Source organism: Hippocampus bargibanti, linkage group LG07 (genome assembly GCF_051943395.1).
Source record: "Hippocampus bargibanti isolate YZ-2025 linkage group LG07, ASM5194339v1, whole genome shotgun sequence".
Taxonomy (NCBI): domain Eukaryota; kingdom Metazoa; phylum Chordata; class Actinopteri; order Syngnathiformes; family Syngnathidae; genus Hippocampus; species Hippocampus bargibanti.
In genome coordinates this window covers 12,575,875-12,596,268 of record NC_142740.1, presented here as the reverse complement: position 1 = coordinate 12,596,268, position 20,394 = coordinate 12,575,875, and the positions used below count along the sequence as shown (strand labels likewise).

Genomic DNA, 20,394 nt, shown 5'->3' with positions numbered 1-20,394 from the left:
GCGGGATTGAACCCACAACGACTGCAATGTGAAGTCAACGTGCTAACCACTCGACTACCAGGGTGTCCAGTAATATTAAAACTAAATGCGTCTGTGTAAGCTCTCAGTCGTACAGGAGTGGTCCATCGATGAAAAGGATTCTTCTGCCGTCATCTGTACTTCTTTGAAGGTGTAGGACGTTTCGCTTCTTATCCATGAAACTTCGTCGTAAAGTCTTACGGGTTTAGTTTAGGCACTATATATATATCCCTACTGTCAAGGCATGGCGGTGCCGGACTCTGCTATGATAGGTCCCTGCTCTCAGGTTGGGGGGAGAAGAGGACTACTCCCTGCAGCTCCACTGATTGTTCCTATTGTTCTGACTAACGACTGGCCTGATTGACCCACTTCCACCGGTATCACGTTATCAGTATTACTAACTTACTACTAGTTGCCTAAGCAGGCTATTATATGAACGATCCAAATTGAACCTCACCCCACCATATCGGTGTAATGAAGGATTTAGTTGTTTTATGAAAATCTCTTCTTTTACCTATCATAGCAGAGTCCGGCATCGCCATGTCTGGACAGTAGGGATATATATAGGGCCTAAACTACCAGTAAGACTTTAGTTTGCTGACGAAGTTTCTAGGATAAGAAGCGAAACGTCCGACACCTTCAAAGAAGTACAGTGAGACCTCAACTTACGAACACCTTATATTCCGAACTTTTCGTCTTACGAATGTCAAATTTATGAAAATTAAGTCTTATAATAAGAACTATTTTCATATTACACACTTCGGCGGAAGTGTGTATACATAATCTTCTGCGGAAGAACACCAAAGCACACGACCTTCGGCTCTGGCGGAGTGATCTTCGGCAACCGAACAGCGCTCCAGCCGTTGCGCCTTTCCAATCCCCCTCTCATTGAATGCACACGTCGATCGCCTCCTTGGAGCTTTATGCTGATAATTTTACGATTATGGCACGGAAAAAAAAAACACCACAGGCTCGTGTTCAGCCCAAGAAGAAACAAAATAAAATCACCGTAGCTGAGAAGAACTAGATAATTGAAAAACACGAACGAGGTGTGCGTTTGTGTGATTTAGCGGCAGATCGCGGCTATGCTAAGTCCACCATCGCTACCATCCTTCGCAACAAAGAAGCCATCAAAGGTGTGTCTGTTGCAAAAGGTGTTTCCATGCTCTCAAAGCGATGGTCTCGGGCAATCGAAGAAGTTGAAAAACTTATGTTAATTTGGATTAACGAAAAGCAGCTATCCGGCGACAGCGTGAGCAAAACTATTTTATGTGAGAAAGCACGGCTAATTCACGCCGATATCGTCCCGCGGCAACCTGGAAATTCAGCACCGAGCTTCCTGTCATGTGGAAGTCCAACAACAAAGCTTGGGTTATTCGTCTCCTGTTTATGGACTGGATGCATGATGTTTTCACTCCTTCAGGAGGAAATATCTCGAGGAGAAAGGAGTCCCTGTCAAGTGTCTTCTTCTCCTTGACAATGCCCCAGCGCATCCACCAAATTTGGAGGAGGAACTTCACGGTGCTCTTACTTTCATTCAGATAAAATTCCTCCCTCCCAACTCAACCCCTCTCCTGCAGCCCATGGACCAGTAAGTGATTGCAAGCTTCAAGAAGCTTTACACAAAGGCTTTATTTACCAGAAGCTTTAAAGTCACAAATGACACAAATGACATCACAACTATCCCTGAGGGATTATTGGAGACACCATTTCAATGTGTTCCATTGTGTTCAGCTGGTAGAAAAGGCTTGGCAGGATGTTACACTCCGATCATTGAAAGCGGCTTGGAAGAATTTGTGGCCCGCATGCATCCTTGGGAGGAATTTTGAAACATTTGATCCTCATGACGCTGTTGTTTTGGACGAAATTGTTTCCCTTGGACAGAACATGGGACTCGAAGTGGATGCGGATGACATTGAGGAGCTTGTTGCTGACTATAATGAGGTCCTCAACACGGAGGATTTGATTACCCTTCACGAGGACAAGCAGCAACAAGCCATCCAGTTGTCATCTGAGGAGGCGGAGATTGTTGCATCTCGTGAGCGCATCAAAGAAATGTTGGCAAAGTGGAATGAATTGCAGGCTTTTATCGAACAGTTCCATCAAGAAAAGACTGTGGCTATGAGAGTCATCAAACTGATGAACGATATTGTGATGCCTCAGTTTCGGAAGACCTTACAGGTCAGAAAGCAACAGGTGTCAATTAAGAGGTTTTTCATCAGCAAAAATGATGGGGAGTCTCCAAAGAAGCAAGGAAAAGCCACACCAGAGGTTAAGTTATCAACAGTCCTGATGGAAGGTGACTCTCCTTCCATAAGCCATCAATGACCATCAAAAAGGTAAATAAAACTTTATTTTACAGCACAGTTTATTGACCCAGGGTCAATTTAGAGTATTTAATTCAGGTGACAGGCATGTTTTAGGAACGTGGAACATACAAACACCACACAGGAAGGCCATTGCTGGAATTTAACACTGTACACCTGCACTGTGAGGTCGACGCGCTCACCACTGGACCACTAGGACATAATGGTTTTTATCAATTGATTTATTTTGGTGTTTAGCAATTTCCTCTTCAAGGCAGCGGCAGACAGACGTGTGAGCGGGGTGTCTAATTTCGGGGTGAGAAAAATTCCCACCAAAATACTGTACATCTTATCTTATCTTACGAAGTTTTCATCTTACGAATGTCAAATTTATGAAAATTAAACCTTATAATAAGCACTATTTTCATAATACACACCCACCACGGCTGGTGGAGTAAGCTTCGGCGGAAGAACACCAAAGCACACAACCTTCGGATCTGGCGGAGTGATCTTTGGCGGAAGCACACGACCGAACAGCGCTCCAGCCGGCGCTATTTTCCACACCCTCTCTCATTGAATGCATATGTCGATCGCCTACTTGGAGCTTTTTGCTGATAATTTTACTATGATGGGACGAAAAAAAACCACCACAGGCTTGTGTTCAGCCCAAGAAGACACAAAATAAAATCACAGTCGCTGAGAAGGAGATAATTGAAAAACACGAACGAGATATGCGTTTGTGTGATTTAGTGGCCGAGCACGGCTATGCTAAGTCAACCATTGCTACCATTCTCCGGAACAGAAAAGCCATCAAAGGTGCGTCTGTTGCAAAAGGTGTTTCCGTGCTCTGAAAGCGACGGTCTCGGGCAATCGAAGAAGTTGAAAAACTTCTGGTAATTTGGATTAACGAAAAGCAGCTATCCGGCGTTAGCGTGAGTAAAGCTATTTTATGCGAGAAAGCACGGCTAATTCACGCCAATATCGCCATGCGCCAACCTGGAAGTTCGGCGCTTATTGAGGATTTTAAAGCCAGTAACGGATTGTTCGAGAACATCTGAGGGGGAGATGGCTGCAGCATCAAGTGAGCTCATAAAGGCAATGTTGGCAGAGTGGAATTATGTGCAGGCTTTTACCGAACAGTTCCATTCAGAAAATACTGTGGCTATGACAATCATCAACATGATGAACAATAATGTGATGCCTCAGCTTCGTAAGACCTTACAAGTCAGAAAGCAACAGGTGTCAATTAAGAGGTTTTAAATCAGCAAAAACGATGAGGAGTCTCCAAAGAAAAAAGAAGAGAAGCCACACCAGAGGTTAAGTTACCAACAGTCCTTATGGAAGGTGACTCTCCTTCCATAAGCCATCAACGACCATCAAAAAAGTAAATAAAACTTTATTTTACAGCAGTTTATTTCTTTAATTGCAGTCCTCATGTAATGTGCCTCTCTTTCCAAACAGCAATTCCCTTTGACTATTATTTGACAAGTCACAATGACGTTGACGATCAACATTTTTTTAAGTCGAGACATTTTGGATATGCATTTATTTGATTCATTGCGGTGTCCAGGCGTTGGCCTCACTGTGCAGAGGTGCAGAGTTAATTTCGGCTGCAAACTTCCTGTGTGAAGTTTGTATGCTCTCCCATGTGTGTGTACGTTTTCTCTTTGTTTCCTTCTCACATTTCAAAACCACCAATGGTGGGTTAAAGGAACACTCTGAACATGGACGGTTGTGTGTCAATGTCATCCCTGCAATTGGCTGGCAACCAATTCCGGGTATACCCTGTCTACTGCCCGAAAAACAGCTCCTCCCGCGACCCTCGTGATGAGAAGTGGATCAGAACACAGTTGAATGTATTAAGACAAGAGAGAGAGAGAGAGAGAGAGAGAGAGAGAGAGAGAGAGAGAGAGAGAGAGAGAGAGAGAGAGAATTTACATTTCATTTATAAGTGCCTTTCAAAATTCTCAAGGACACTTTACAGTCACCAAATATTTTTTTGCGGGTGAGCAGCGACAGCCACACGCGCCGGCGTTCTCTAAATCACAAAGAAAATGTTGGCAGCAATGTATTCTCATATACACATACTGATCATGCAACTAATTAATTGACAAAACATTTTTGTTGAAATAAAGCCTGACGAAAAAATGCAGATATAGGCCAGTCAAATGTTGGTTCACGATTGTGTTGAGGCAAAAGTGAACATGTTCATACATTTCAGAACACTAAATGGGAGCAAAAATAAAAATCTGGCAATGTTTTGTACCTTGTACTACACAGGAATGCAAAACATAAATGTGTTTTTTATGCGTGAGTTTTACCTGTGCCTTTATTGCGATCAACAAAGCAGTACTTAAGTTCGTAGTCTTTCAAGATTTCGTAGACCTCCTGAAACAGGAGAGAGAGAACATTAGTCACACCATCATGAGCCAAGCAAGAAATAATAGATGACGATTAAATTACAATTTAGCATTTAAAACATTTTGTTCTCCTTGGACAGATTGGGAAGGTAACAAAAGGTAGTTGTTGAGAATGGAAAAGCTATAACACAGATGTATTTTCATTCTCTATATCTTGCAAATTGTTTTTTTGCATCAAGTGTGAAAACCTTTGTCGTGGTTATTGAACGTTGTCACCCTATTTTATCAACGTCACTCAAACACTACAACATCATGCAATTTTCTAATTACAGATGAACGTTTTGCACACAGTATAACCATTAAAAAATAAAACACACAACAACACAACCACACAATTTGAACTCCAGTTAGGGTTGTTTTCCAGCACTGTGCGTTCGACCGTTCTGCTCTGTTTTCACCTTTTGGAACCCAAGCATTCTAATTATTCACCACTGTTTTGCTGGGCTACAATTATCGAAATCGAAGGAAAAAAATGAAGTCTGCAACAGTAGAAGAAAGTGGCACAGCTGCTTTGTGTGTGCGGAGGTGGGGTGTGGGGGGACACTCAGCGCTATGCATATGATCATTTACAAAATGACTAAGCAATCAGCCAACACCACTTGAAAACTCTTTAATATGTTATTTTTTTCAAGCCCACAAGCCATGCCCACTCACAGCAAACAGCAGGAATGTCCATTTCCAGCAATGACCATCTAAGGTAGCACACACAGGCAAAAAAAAAAAGATTGACAGAGGTCAGGATCTTGTACTCATTGACACAGTCACAACTTTTGGGAAGTAACAGTTTACTCTAATTTCCAGATCGTCTGAAAATGCAGAATGAAGACAAAAACAAATAAAAATCATACCGGTATATATCACGTTGAATGAATTAGTTGCATTTTTTGGGGAGAAATGTTGTCACGTTTCGGTTTACACTGTCAGGCCCCGCCTTTAGCCGCACAACTGTTGGTTGTTTTAATCAATGGCAGTTAAAAGGACTCACGGGTCAGCTCATTTTTCTGTCTTGTCTGGCTTGCTTTGTTTTCGGTCATGTTTTTGCTTGTGACTTTGGACCTTTTTGTTCTGATGACTTTGTTGTTTTAGATTTCATTTCTGCCAACTTTATTTAATACAATTTGTCAAATACTGCCAGCTCCCCTCTTCTGCCTGCTTTTTTGGGGTCCACCACCACCACCACAGCCTTGCAAATTATGACAAATGTATTTGATAAAACAACAAGAAGAAACATGCCATCTGGAAAGGCATATAAGAATAGAAAAAACAGATAACTTGCTAAATAAGTGTATAACATGCCAAAGTTATATGACACGTAAACAAAGAGTTGAGAATGTGCCAGATATGTTCACATAACATATTAAGAGTTATTGAAATAACTATAGCATAAAGAACATGCTAACAAGTTTACCAAACAAGCAGTTCCAAAGAAACCAGCACCCTCGGGATTGAACGACTATAGACCTGTTGCTCTGACGTCTGTGGTCATGAAGTCCTTTGAACGCCTCGTGCTGAACCACCTAAAGAACATCACCGGACCTCTGCTAGATCCCCTTCAGTTTGCCTACCGGGCAAACAGGTCTGTGGAGGATGCAGTCAACATCGGACTGCACCACATCCTCGACCACCTTGACAACACAGGAACCTACGCAAGGATCCTGTTTGTGGACTACAGCTCTGCGTTCAATACCATCATCCCAGAACTCCTCATCCCCAAACTTCTCCAGCTTGGTGTGTCCCCTACGATCTGCCAGTGGACCCTCAGCTTCCTGACAGGACGGACACAACAGGTCAGACTGGGAAATATATCATCCACAACACGAACCACGAGCACTGGAGCCCCGCAGGGATGCGTCCTCTCTCCATTGCTCTTCTCTCTCTACACGAACGACTGCACCTCGACGCACCCAGCTGTCAAATTCATAAAGTTCGCAGACGACACCACGGTCATCGGTCTCATCAAAGACGTCGACGAGTCTGCGTACCGACAACAAGTGGAGCAGCTGGAGCTCTGGTTCAGCCGTCACCTGGAGCTGAACACGCTCAAGACAGTTGAGATGATCGTGGACTTCAGGAAACATCCATCACCACAGCTACCCCTCACACTATCCAACTGCCTTGTGTCAACCGTTGAGACCTTCAAGTTCCTGGGAATCACAGTCTCCCAGGACATGAAGTGGGAGGTCAACACCAACTCTGTCTTGAGAAAGGCCCAACAGAGAATGTACTTCCTGAGGCTGCTAAAGAAGCATGGCCTACCACAGGAGGTGCTGCAACATTTCTACACAGCTGTCATCGAATCCATCCTGTGTTCTTCCATCACCGTTTGGTTCGGGGCCGCCACAAAAATGGACAAAATCTGACTTCAACGGACAGTTAGGACGGCGGAAAAAAATCATTGGCACCGCCCTACCCACTCTCGAGGACTTGCACACTGCAAGAATCCAAACTAGGGCGCGGAAAATCCTACTGGACACCACCTTTTCCAGCTACTCCCCTCAGGCAGGCGCTACCGATCCATGCGCACCAAATCCAGCAGACATTTAAACAGCTTTTCCCCCAAGCCATTAACTCTTTGAACTCTTTCAACAGTAGCCAAAATGGAACTGTATAGTGCCACTTAGCAGTTTTTTTTTTGACGACGATACTAGTGCAGCGTGTTCTACCGGAAACAAATTCCTTGTGTGTTCTACATACTTGTCAATAAAGATGATTCTGATTCTGATTCTGAAAACACCCCTCCTCCTCCTTTTGGGCGATTGACCCCGTTCAGCGACTTGACCCCCGTCTCAAGTACCCCACCCGGTACGACCCTCGCTTTTGCATGAGGATCACACGCAGTGAGGGTCGTGGTGCAGCAACGCTCACTCCCCTCCATTCTGCCGGGCGTCTCACTTTCCGATGAGCTACCACCTTCTTCCCCGCTGGCTGGTGGACATTGAGCTGCATGAGGGGCCCAAAAGCCCCAGCGTTTCCCCCCCACGCCATTCGGAGGCAACCCGCCACGTGACGATTCTAAATCACTCCATCATCCTCTGCATCACTTTTAAAAAACCCTGCGAACTGCGGAGGTAGAAGTTGTGGCGCTTCCTTTTCAACATTGCTTACGTCAAAGACACCGTCAATTGTTTTGATTAGTTACCGTCACTGTGGAAATCATCACCATCGGCCAAGAGACGCTCTCGCGGTTTAATGTGAAAATAACGTGAAATAATATCATGTGTGAATCATTTCACACATGAGTTGCTCCTGAGTATCAGTCACACCTCCCAAAAAATGCAATTTAGAAACCAGAAAAGTGTGTACATATTTCAAATTCAGTTTACAATGGATGAGATGGAGTTAATTTAGAGGCTAGTCAGGATTTCCTTTAGCAGATGGCAGTTATTAACAGGAAAACATATGTGCATAAAACCCACTCCACTCATTTAAACCGGGGTCCATGATATACGGATTTGTTGTTATTTATATATCTTTTTCCCAATAAATGACAAAACTCACCTAGAGCGACAATGGATGGTCACATATAGAGCCTTTTAGGGTGCCGGCCCTGCCACTGCCAGCACTGACCCTTTAAAACAATACTTAAAAATAATCACATAAATATTATTTTCATGAAGCACAATCAAAAGATCTCATCTTATTAAAAATTTAGTTTGTTTCTGTTTATTATAGCCACATAGTTTTGTAAATGTGATGCTTTTGGTTATCTTGAGATTAACAGTTACCTATTTTTTATGGATTGCCTTGAACTAAAAACATCTTAAAATAATAATAATAATAATAACAATACATTTAATTTCAAGCGCCTTTCAAAACACCAAAATACACTTTACAATAAAAACAAAGCACACAACAATAAAACCATAGTAAAATGCTGAATAATAAAATAGAGTGGAACCTCGGTTTTCGAACGACTCACGGTTCAAACAAAATATTAGAGAAATTCTTGCTTCGAAGTTCGAACAACAATCGGCGTTCGAACGCCAGTACGACGCGTGAGTGCGTACGTGAGGGTGGGATGCTGAGTGGCGTACGGGTGTATCGCTCTCTTCGTGACCAACTGTTGTCGCTTGTGGACATGCTGCGTTTTGCTCTCACGTTTAATACAGGTGTATGAAGAGTTTTAGCCCCGAATCGTGCCTCCAAAGAAAGTAAGTGCTGCTACAAGTGAAAAAAGAAAAGTAGTGCGTACAACTATTGCATTTAAGAAATAAATAATAGCAAAATATGAAGGAGGTGTGCGAGTGTCTGATCTGGCTAGGGAATACAGCATGGCAAAATCTACGATCACTGAGATATTAAAGAATAAGGAGGCTGTGAAATCTAGTGATGTGGCTATGGGAGTGAGGGCTATAAGCAAGCAAAGGCCACAAGTTTTGGAAGAGGTTGAAACACTTTTGATGATTTTCATAAATGAAAAACAGTTAGCGGGAGATAGTGTTCGTGAGGAGATGATTTGTGCAAAAGCACAAGAAATGTACAATGATTTTTTTTAAAGAAAGACTTGTCGCTTATTGTAGAAGGATTTGAGTTTAAGGCTAGCAGAGGATGGTTCGAAAAGTTCAAGAGGAGAAGTGGCATCCACAACGTGGTTCGACATGGGGAGGCATCAAGTTCGGACAAGACCGCAGCGGAAAAATTCAAGATCGACTTTGCCAGTTTCGTTGAACAAGAAAATTATCTTCCCCAGCAGATTTTCAACTGTGATGAAACCGGTCTTTTCTGGAAAAAAATGCCACGGAGGACATACATTACACGTGAGGAGAAGTCCATGCCAGGCAACAAGCCAATGAAAGACCGCTTCACGCTTTTACTGTGTGGCAACGCAAGCGGGGATTATAAAATCAAGCCTCTACTTGTTTATCATTTGGAGAATCCGAGGGCATTTAAGGCCAACAACATAATGAAAAGCAAATTGCCTGTTATGTGGAGGACAAACTCCAAGGCTTGGCTAACGAGGCAATTTTGCACCGAGTGGGTGCATGAGGTTTTTGGCCCGGAAGTAAAAAAATCGTTGGAGGAGAAGAATTTGCCACTACGCTGCCTTTTGTTGATGGATAATGCCCCTGCACATCCTCCCGATTTGGAGGACGACTTGATGGAGGAGTTTGATGTTATCAAAATTAGGTTTCTGCCTCCAAATACCACCCCATTACTTCAACCCATGGACCAGCAAGTTATTGCCAACTTCAAGAAGCTCTACACGAAATATCTCTTCCAAAGGTGCTTTGAAGTCACGAATGACACTGAACTGACCCTGCGCGATTTTTGGAAGCACCATTTCAACATCGTGCACTGCATCAACCTCATCCGTAAAGCATGGGACGCTGTGATCTATCGGACGATGAATTCTGCTTGGAGGAAGTTATGGCCCGAGTGTGTCACCGAGCAAGAATTCGAGGGTTTCGGTGTTGCAGGGACCAGCACGAGTGCTCCTGTTGAGGGGGAGGAGGAACCCGACCTCGTTGATGACATTGTGTCTGTGGGCAAGAGCTTGGGCTTGGAGATTGAAAACGATGATGTGGACGAAAATCAAGCCGAGCTCACCACAGAAGAACTCCTCCACCTTCAGAATGAGCAGAAGAAAAAGGTGGAGGAAGAGATGTCCTCGATGGATAAGGAAGCAAGAAAGGATGCCCCGACGTCCGAGATTAAACAAATGTGTAGCAAATGGGCCGAGTTACAGAATTTTGTCGAACAGCACCACCCCGATAAAGCTGCAGCCACCAGTCATCAATGAATTCAACGACACTGTCATGAAACACTTCCGAAAAGTGATAAAAAGAAGGCAGAAGCAAGTGTCATTGGATAGATATTTTAAGAGAAAAGAACATCCTGCAGCCGAGTCATCCGTAGTAAAGAGATGTGAGCACCCCTCAGACAGAAGAGCTCCTCGAAGTTTTTATGGAAGGGGACTCTCCTTCCAAACAATAAATTTCCTTCCTCCGTCCACCTGCGTCTTCTATTGACCACGACAAAGGTAAAAAATCCTATTCATAATTCTTTTCTTTACGAACGTACGATTAGCCTGGGTTACATTTATGTTTGTTATTTGTGTCTTTGCCATTTTGCTAAATATTTTCTGAGATATACATTGCTTTTTATGTGTTGGTTAGCATTTTAATGTGCAATTTCATGCATAAAATAATGTACAAAATACTGTACTAAAAAGGTAAACATTAAGGGTGTTGCAACGGATTAAAACGATTTACGTTATTTGTAATGGGAAAAATGGTTTCGTGTTCGAACAAATCGCTTTTCGAACAGGGTTCTGGAACATATTATGGTCGAGAACCGAGGTAGCACTGTAGCAGATAGAACTAGACATTGAAAGCAATTTTAAACATGGGTTTTGAGGTGGGATTTGAAAATAGGGAGGGAGCCAATATTACGGATGTTAGGAGGAATTGAATTCCAGAGTTTGGGAGCAGTGCGGCTGAAAGCTCTGCATCCCATCGTGGTGAGATGGGCAGAGGGCACATAGAGGTGAAGAGAGGATGAGGATCTGAGGGACTGAGAGGGAACGGAGATTTGAAGCAGGTCAGACAGATAGGGACGAGCAAGGTTATGGATGGCTTTGAATGTAAACAGAAATATTTTGAATTTGATCCGATGTTTAACAGGGAGCCAGTGGAGCTGCTGGAGGACAGGGGTGATGTGGTGAAAGGAGGGGGTTTTAGTGATGATCAGGGCTGAAGAATTTTGGACTAGTTGGAGTTTATGGAGAAATTTCTGATTGACACCGAAGAAAAGTGAGTTACAATAATTGATGCGGGAGGTGACGAGACTGTGGATAAGGATAACAGCGGAGTGAGGGGTGAATGAGGGACGGAGACAATTGATATTACGGAGGTGGAAATATGCAGACCGAGTTATATTATTTATATGGGAGTGAAAAGATAGTGAGCTATCGAGGATGACACCCAGGCTCTTGACCTGAAGGGAGGGGGACACGGTTGAACTGTCAATGGTGAGAAAGAAACTGTTTGCTTTGGGTAGAGTGGATTTGGTACCGACAAGAAGAAGTTCAGTTTTTTTGCTGTTAAGCTTGAGAATGTTATGGGAAAGCCAGGATTTAATTTCTGAGAGGCAAAGTGAAGATGAGGAGAGGTAGAGTTGGGTGTCATCCGCGAAGCAGTGAAAGTGAATGCCAAAATTGCGGAAAATATTGCCAAGAGGAAGAAGGTAGGTAATAAAGAGAAGGGGCCCCAGGACAGACCCTTGGGGCATACCAGAGGACACTGGAGAGGACCGTGAAGTGAAGGAGTTTATTTGGCTAAACTGTGAGCGATCAGAGAGACAGGAGTGAAACCAGCAAAGTGGGGTTTGCGTGACGCCAAGGGTGGAAAGTCTTTCGAGCAGGATGGGGTGGGAAATGGTGTCAAAAGCTGTGGTCAGGTGGAGAAGGATGAGGATGGAGAGTGAACCGGCATTGGCTGCCATGAAAACATCATTCGTGATTTTAATTAGAGCCGATTCGGTACTGTGGCGGGGGCGGAAGCTCGACTGGAATTGTTCGTAAAGGTCAGTGAGTGAGTGAGTGGGGTGAGAGTGAAGCTGGGAGGCAACAGTTTTTTCAAGAATTTTGACGATGAATGGAAGAAGGGAAATTGGACGTACATTATTGAAATTGTTTGGATCTGAGCCAGGTTTTTTCAGGATTGGAGTAACAGCTGCGGTTTTGAGTGGGATATGAACAATTCCAGTTGATAATGAGGAGTGAATAATGGTTGAAATAAATTGGAGAAGAGAGGGTAAGCAGGACTTGATCAGAATAGTAGGGAGGGGGTCAAGCTGGCAGGAGCAATTCTTGGATTTGGTGATTATGTCTGAGATTATAGAGGGATGGGGGGGTTCAAAAGCGGATAGCAGCTGGTAAGGAGTAGAAAGGTTGGGAGGGGGGTACAGAGGAGCCGAGGTGCTGATGGATTTTGTTGATCTTTTCGCTAAAAAACATAAGCAGAGTGTTGCAGGTATCAGAGGAATAAAATTGTGAGGGGAGATAGATAGGAGGTTGTATGATTTTGTTATAGAGGGAAAAGAGGACCCGTGTGTTTCCAGAATTGGAATCAATGAGTCCAGAGTAGTATTGCGATTTTTCACGTGAGATAGAGTCCTTGTAATGGGTGAGGTGAGCTGTGTACATGTCCTTGTGAGTAGTGAGACCATTCTTCCTGTAAAGTCTTTCCAGTTGCCGAGTTCTAGTCCTGATCGAGCGGAGATGGGCGGTGAACTAGGGGGCGGACCGGGTGAATTGGACAGACCGGGACTTTACAGGTGCAAGGGCGTTGAGGGTGTTCATGAGGTACGCATTGTACCGGGACACAAGTTCATCAGGGGAGGAGTTGTAGTCCGGAGTCATGGTGGCAATCATCTCGGTGAGGGTGGCAGTGTTGATGTCCTTGATGTTGCGATACATGATGATGCAGGGTGGTTTGGGGAGAGAGAGGATGATGGTAACGTTGAATGAAACCAGGAAATGGTTTGTTATAAGAAGTTCATTTGCTGTGCAATCCTTCGGGGTAAGTCCAGAAATGCAAATGAGGTCCAGGGTGTGACCTTTTATGTGGGTGGGAAAATCTGAGAATTGATGCAGACCAAAGCTGTCAAGTGAGGAAGTGAAGTCTTTGGTGAGGAGAACAGTGGAATAGTCCATGTGAATTTGAAGTCCCCAAGAATAATTACATTTGGTGACAGAGCGGTGAAGTATGTGAGGACGTCAGAGAATTCTTTTAGAAAGTCACAATGTGGTTTCGGTGCACGGTATACAGTGGCTACGATTGTGGGAGGCGGTCCGGAAATTTTACATGCAAGGCATTCAAATGATAAGGTTTCCGGGAGTGAAACTTGGAGGACTTTCCAGTTCTCGCGGTAAAATATCGCGAGACCACCCCCGCGAGACCAGAAATGTAAACAAAGGCTGGTGGAGTCGTGTCGTTGAGCTGAGAGAAGTCTCCCGCCGTTTGCCAGGTCTCATTAATACAGAGAAAGTCAAGCTTACGGTCACTCAGGATGTCCTAGAAAAGACACCCCTTTCCCGTAAGCGAGCGGACGTTGAGGAGGCCGAAGTTGACGCTGGTGGCGTCCCCACTTCGAGGCGCATTAGCCAACCTAGCCAGGCCGGCTAACTTGTCAACACTTGTCAACCAATGCTGCTGTGAATCAATTTATCTTCCAAAAAAAAACATTTTTTATATCTTTAGGTACATACAAGCTGTTTCAGTTTCCATGGTTTCCGCTTTTTCGCTTTTGACCAAGAATGCTAATATCAGTGCATCCCTAACCAATACATACTGTAATATAATTCATGTCTATTAGCAGTGACGTGCAGTCAGGGGAGGCAGGGGAGGCAGTGCCTCACCTGTCATCATGGAAATATCAAATGAAAAAATAAATTAAACAGTTATATTTATTTAATGATTTGTACTTTAAAGTTCTTTTCCATTTAAGTTCACCATGTTTGGATTTTTTTTTCAAAATCGCTGAATTTTCACATTTAGTAGTAGAGATGAGCGGTGTAGTAGAGATGAGCGGTGAGGCAGCCTCACCATGTATTGCGCAATGCCGATGCTAACTGTGCTGGCTTGCTGTGCAGTGAGACCGCATTGCTGTCCTTCTGCATATCGCGATTAAAGTGTTCAAACACTTTTAGTATATGAACTAAATTTCTACAGTTTAGCTGGTGTATATAATGTACAGTCACTTTACATTATAAACACTGTACTACAGTGTTTATTTTATTTTTATCTGCATAGGTGAGGCACACAGTTCTCCTGCCTCATGACAGGGGGCGCTGGTGATTACAGAGATTCTTCTTGCGCCTCCTCGGCTGCAGAATAATAGAATTAGTGAGAGCAAGCTACAGTAAACAGTTAGCAAGTTAAGTGCAACCATCCAGTCATTTTTTCGTGTTGTTTGGCCTTATTTTCAGAATGGAAGATTACATGTCTAAATTGAAATAAATAGAGACTGTTAAAACTGAAGAAAGATAAGGAAGGCTTCTACAAAGAAGGTATAGATGCCTTTCTTCAGGAGGAGCGGCGCATGGACTTCATTTATAAGTAAAGGTAACACGATAATAATGTTTTTTTAATTCTTTTTTTCTATGCTACAGTTTGTATAAAGAATGCTGTCATGACATTTTAAACAAAACACGTTAACTGTTGCCAATGAAATGGTGAATAGGCTACTCGATGGAGTTCATATGTTTGTAACTGTGACTGACTGTGATGATGTCAGTGCCTCACCAGCCATGAACCTCACCGCACGTCACTGTTTATTAGATAAAGCAATATATCTAATATCACAGATTGGGGCTTACCAAAAATAGTTGTTGCACTATTCCTTGTCATTTCTATTCCCCAAATGCTTCCTGTAATGTGGAGAGTCACAGAGGGATCCTACACTAACTCAAGCCAAAACACACACGTACAGTAAATGTCTTCACTAATGGGCTGCCCGTCTAAGTGAATAGCAAATAGAGTCAGGCTGAGGATGTTCACTCCATCATGCAGCTTACAGTTTATGTAGCACCAAGACAAGATCCATGAAGGATTCTGTTCATGGACCATCTGGTTTTCATTTTATGACCAAATAGAAGCAACTATAAGTATTTTAGGTTCATGGAACTTGGAGCTATGAGTAGCAGCCCACACGGTATTTCAGATTTTGTATCTTGAAAATTATTTCGTAACAAGAGGCAATACAGTATTTGACTGTTGACGCGTTTTGTTACTTGAAAATTTAATGTGAAGAGACAACGTTTGGAAGTAGAGGTACCACAGTATATAAAAATCACGATACCAATCACCATGGGGCTAGTACAGTGATACCTCAGCTCACAAACTTAATTGGTGCCCAGAAAGTATGTGTGTAAGGTGAAAAGTTCATCTGCCGAACATTTATTTCCCGTAAGAAACAATTAAAAAGTAATCCGTTCCCAGGTCCCCATAAAACATAATTTTCAACTAAATAAGCCTTAAAACTACACAAAATACACCTTATTTTATGTATAATAAATGTGCTATTGTACTGTAATTAAAGAAATAAACTGTACTGTCTAATAAAGTCGCTTTATTTACCTTTGTGATGGTCGTTGTTGTAGTTGCCTCTTGATGATATCCGAGTGAAGTTGCTGTGCTTTCTCGGCGATAATACCCTCACTCACACTGTCCCCTGCTAGCTACTTTTCGTTAATCTAAATCAACAGAAGTTTTTCAACCTTTTCTATTGCCTGAGACTGTTGCTTAGACAACACAGAAAACCCCTTAGCCACACGTAGCAATGGTCAACTTAGCGTACTGGTACTGGGACGCTAAGTCACATAAACGGACACCCCGTTCGGATTTTTTGATGATCTCCTTCTTCTGCTCGACCGTAATTTTCTTTCGTGTCCTCTTCGGTTTAACACTAGCCTGTGGTGGAGTCTTTTTCGGTCCCATAATAGCAAAAGTACTCCACTCAATAACAAACCACATCTGCGCTCAAAGAAAGGTGGTGACGAAAACTAGTCTGCCAGCCACCGTGACATGTGTGGTTTGGTTCGTCCGCCGAAAACTAGTTTGTCTGCCAAGATTATATTCTCGTGAATTTAATGATCGTAAGGCGAAACGTTCGTGAGCTAAAGCGTTCGTATGCTGAGGTATCACTGTACTGCATATCAAATTCCCAAGCAGCGGCAGAAAAAGACATTAAGATACAATATACCGCAAGACCGTGCAGCTGAACTATATCGGTTATAACAAACAAACAAATAAATGAATTAAAAAAGAGAAAGAATCAGCAATGATAAGAGCTTGTCCCAAGTAATGGTTCTGCAGCCAGTCAGTGACAGCATTCGACATCAAAAACGGATGTTCTTCTTTAAATATTTGGACCAAATGAACTGTATGTGCACATTCAGCAGGGCAGACAACATTCCGCTCTGGTCAGGCGCCCCACACATATCACAATGGTTCTGACACACTGATATCGTGCAGAATGCAGAGAACAACATTTGCCTTGATCTAAACCCTAATTGTATCACAGCACCTTTTCTCCTCATGCAATTAAAACTGTTCTGCGTGGATTGGCACAAATGCCAGCACAAAGTAGAAATGACGGTATGCTGACATGCAACAGAAAAGAAACATCAAAGATGAGAGAAATGTTGCAAAATTGCAAGAGGGAAAAGCGCAGCCGTGGGCATGCTTATATTCCACTTTGTTTTTCTCTACCTAGCATTGAGTAGTACAGAGTCCTGAAATATTGCAGACTCCTGTATTAATTTAGTCAAGTTTTTGACTTAACATCGGTTCATAAAAATATTTCTTATAATTCATTTGATGTGTTATATGCTAGAACTGCTTCATTCATTGTAAATAGAGTGTTTGATTGAAAAAAGAAAACAAAACATTGCATCCATCCATTCAGCCATTTTCCAATCTTCACATTGCTCGAGGGCATGCTGGAGCCTATCCCAGCTGTCCGTGGGCAGCAGGCCGGGACACCTTGGTTGTCAGACAATCATTTGAGCTTACACTCACAACTTGGGACAATCGAGACCAGGGGTCAGGAACCTGTGAGCGCAGATGAAACTAAATATTCTCACTTTTTTTGGCTGCAGTTGGGTGAAAGACCAATTTTGATTGAATGATACTGACCTAAGTAGCCATTGATGTCGAAACAGGTAAATGCCCCCTTTTGACAAGTCCCATGCTACGTTCCCATCAGTATACTTTAGCGAGAGACAGCCGAAAGAGATGGAAAACATCATGGTAAGCTGGCCTGGAAGACTGGACTTTGAGACCCCACTTATACATAATTGTCAAACTCCGATCATGGAGTGCTGCAGTCCTGCATCCTCTCCATCTCTCTCTGTTGCAACACACCTGGTTCTGATGTATAGAAGCCGAATATCAGCCAGTTAATTGGAATCAGATGTTAATCGGAATCAGCTCCAGGATGGCTGCCCTCCAAGACCTGAGTTTGACACTCTCAAGTTTAAAGTGTTCCAGAACATGCCATGCACCTTTTTGGAATTTGGGAGGAAGCTTGAGTACCCGTTACATACAGTATACATTAAAATATTCATGGATTTATTTCATGAAATAATTAGTTCACGAAATATGATAAACATTCATTATTATATTATCATCATTATGATGTATAGCGAATTTTCCCATTGTGGCACTATTAAAGGCTTTTCATTCTTATTTCCTGCGCTCGCGCGTGCACGCGCATACACAGACACACGCACACACAAATCTGACAAAACTGACAGGACAAGTCGGTGAATTACATCACAAAATCTGAAAACTCAAAGATGGGTGAGTGGTCGGTCATCCACAAAATTTTTGGATTATATTAAAAAAGATTTTGGGACTTGTTACTGACAGGCAGACATTCCACTGAAGTTCGGAAAAAAACATAAACATATCAGTACCTTAATAGTGACCTATTATGATATGATCAATGAAATATTATTCATGTAATCAGTAGGTGGACAAAATGTGTCAAGTCAACTATTACGCACGCCCCATGGACGCACATAAAAATCTGCAGGTCCGACTACAACCGCACCGCTCTAGTTTGACTTTGCCAGCTCTCAACTTGGAAAAAAAATCTCTACCTGGTTAGTCGTGTCAGGTGGGAGGTTCTTGATGAGTATTTTCCGCCTGTTGCTCAGACCTTGTCGAGTTTTGGCGAGCCTCTTCTCTATCTCCCCCGGCTCCAGCTCCGGCAAGTCACGGAGGCTTGTCCACGGCTCCGCCAGTTCTCCAGACGCCGCCGCTGCTACCTCTTTATCCTCTCGCTGCTTTTTCCCGGAACTGTCCATCCCTGAGAAAAGTGCAGTCCCCTGAACTAAAGTGTTGTGGACGCTTGGCGGCTGGATGGATGGCGCTGCCGCCATTTTGGATGAGTGAAGTGAAAAAGCGAGAGACTGCGAGCAGGTGCCAAGCAAGTGAACTACGCGGCTGTGTGTGTGTTTGACAGTGTGTGCGTGCACGTGCAACCGACACGGAAAAAAAAGGTCCACTCGACAAACTTGCTAAACAATAATTTATACCAAAATTACAATGCGTTATACTGTGTAATGTATCCAGTAATAAACACCAAACTTAACACAACAAAATTTGACGGTTTGTAATATTTCATCCATTGGAGGACACGCCCACCCCTCCAAAAACATTTATCCGATCAACGCAGTTTGATCTATAAAGAGACTATAAATAATAAAATAACTATAAAGAGACTCTTTTTGTCAAGCGTAATTAAGCTGGAAGTGACGAGCACGCGCAGACACCCCCACAATTCACACACACACGCACGCGCACACAAACACGCGCAAACAAACACACGCACACTACGCGCACACAAAACAACACGCTATCACACACACAACACACACACAGACACACACACACACGTGATTTTGATTTTGATTCATTATCCTAAAAACATTGAAATAGAAGGAAAACAATGTACTGTATGTGGCTAGAGAGGCAGTACGTGCATGCAAGTGCTGTGAATGCACACTCAACGAAAATTTGACAAATGCATCCTTTTAGCTCAGGGGTCGGGAACCTTTTTGACTAAGAGAGCCATAAAAGTAAAATATTTAGAAATGTTTTTCAGTGAGAGCTACATGCACGCGCGCGCCCACATACAAGCGAGCGGCCACTTTTAAACAAAATATCAAAATGTATTATTTAAAAAACTCACTGTTCCGCCATCTTTATTCCCACAAATGCTTTTCCGTTTCTCGTGATTGGTAAAAATCCAGTCAAACGATTGGAATAAAGTTGAACTAACGTTAACATGGGGCTTGTTAAAATGTCACTGACATTCGACTGTTTCATCGATGGTATTGTTTCATTGCAAATTAAAATCTGGGTGGGTGAATTGGCGGATTTCCACTTCACAATAAAGTACAGGCCAGGCAAGGCGAATGCTGATGCAGACACACTGTCGCGTTATCCAGTTAACCTGGAGGTACACACAGAGGAGTACACTGAAACTTTGCCCCCGGACGTGGTTTCCACCATATGGCAGGGGGACAAGGCTGTGGCTGAGGTGGATGTGCCATGGATGGCGGTGTTGCAACTCACCTCTGATGGTGAGGATTTTCTTCCGGTGACAGTCCCCGTTATCACTCCAAATGATATCAGAGCTGCTCAGGAAGAGGATGCGTCAATCTCTGAGGTAATGACACTGAAGAGGAGGAGATGGAACCCCAATGACAAAGATAAAAGACAAATGGGACCAGAGGCAAGGAGACTAGTACACGAATGGAATAGACTGAAACTGGACAAGGGGATTTTATATAGACAGGCGGGGAAATGGAAACAGCTCGTTCTCCCTAGTAAGCTGAAGTCGACGGTGCTTAAACACCTGCATGATGACATGGGTCATGTTGGAGCTGACAAGGTGATCAACCTTGCAAGGCAGAGGTTCTATTGGCCATTCATGCAGCACGAAATAGAAAACTACGTCATTTGCCAGTGTTCCTGCATTAAACAGAAACGACCCACCATTCCGGAAAAAGAGCTCATTTCTATTGATTATCTCCATCTGGAGCCAAGTAAAGGAGGCTATGAGTATATTCTAGTCCTGGTAGACCACTTTACTCGTTTTGCACAAGCCTACCCGACTAAGAATAAGTTGGGCAA

At 43.2% G+C, this 20,394-nt stretch overlaps 1 protein-coding gene across 1 annotated transcript in view; it reads right to left on the bottom strand.

The window, feature by feature from the left end:
- raver2 (ribonucleoprotein, PTB-binding 2) overlaps positions 1–18,851 on the bottom strand; it is a 67,282-nt gene extending 48,431 nt beyond the window's left edge. The window contains exons 1-2 of the mRNA XM_089000538.1: positions 18,354–18,851; positions 4,646–4,712 (exon numbers count right to left, since the gene is read on the bottom strand). Coding sequence (XP_088856664.1) covers positions 4,646–4,712; positions 18,354–18,635 — 349 coding nt within the window. The 5' untranslated portion in view covers positions 18,636–18,851. The remainder of the gene's footprint in view (positions 1–4,645; positions 4,713–18,353) is intronic.
- Between the last annotated feature and the right edge of the window lie 1,543 nt (positions 18,852–20,394).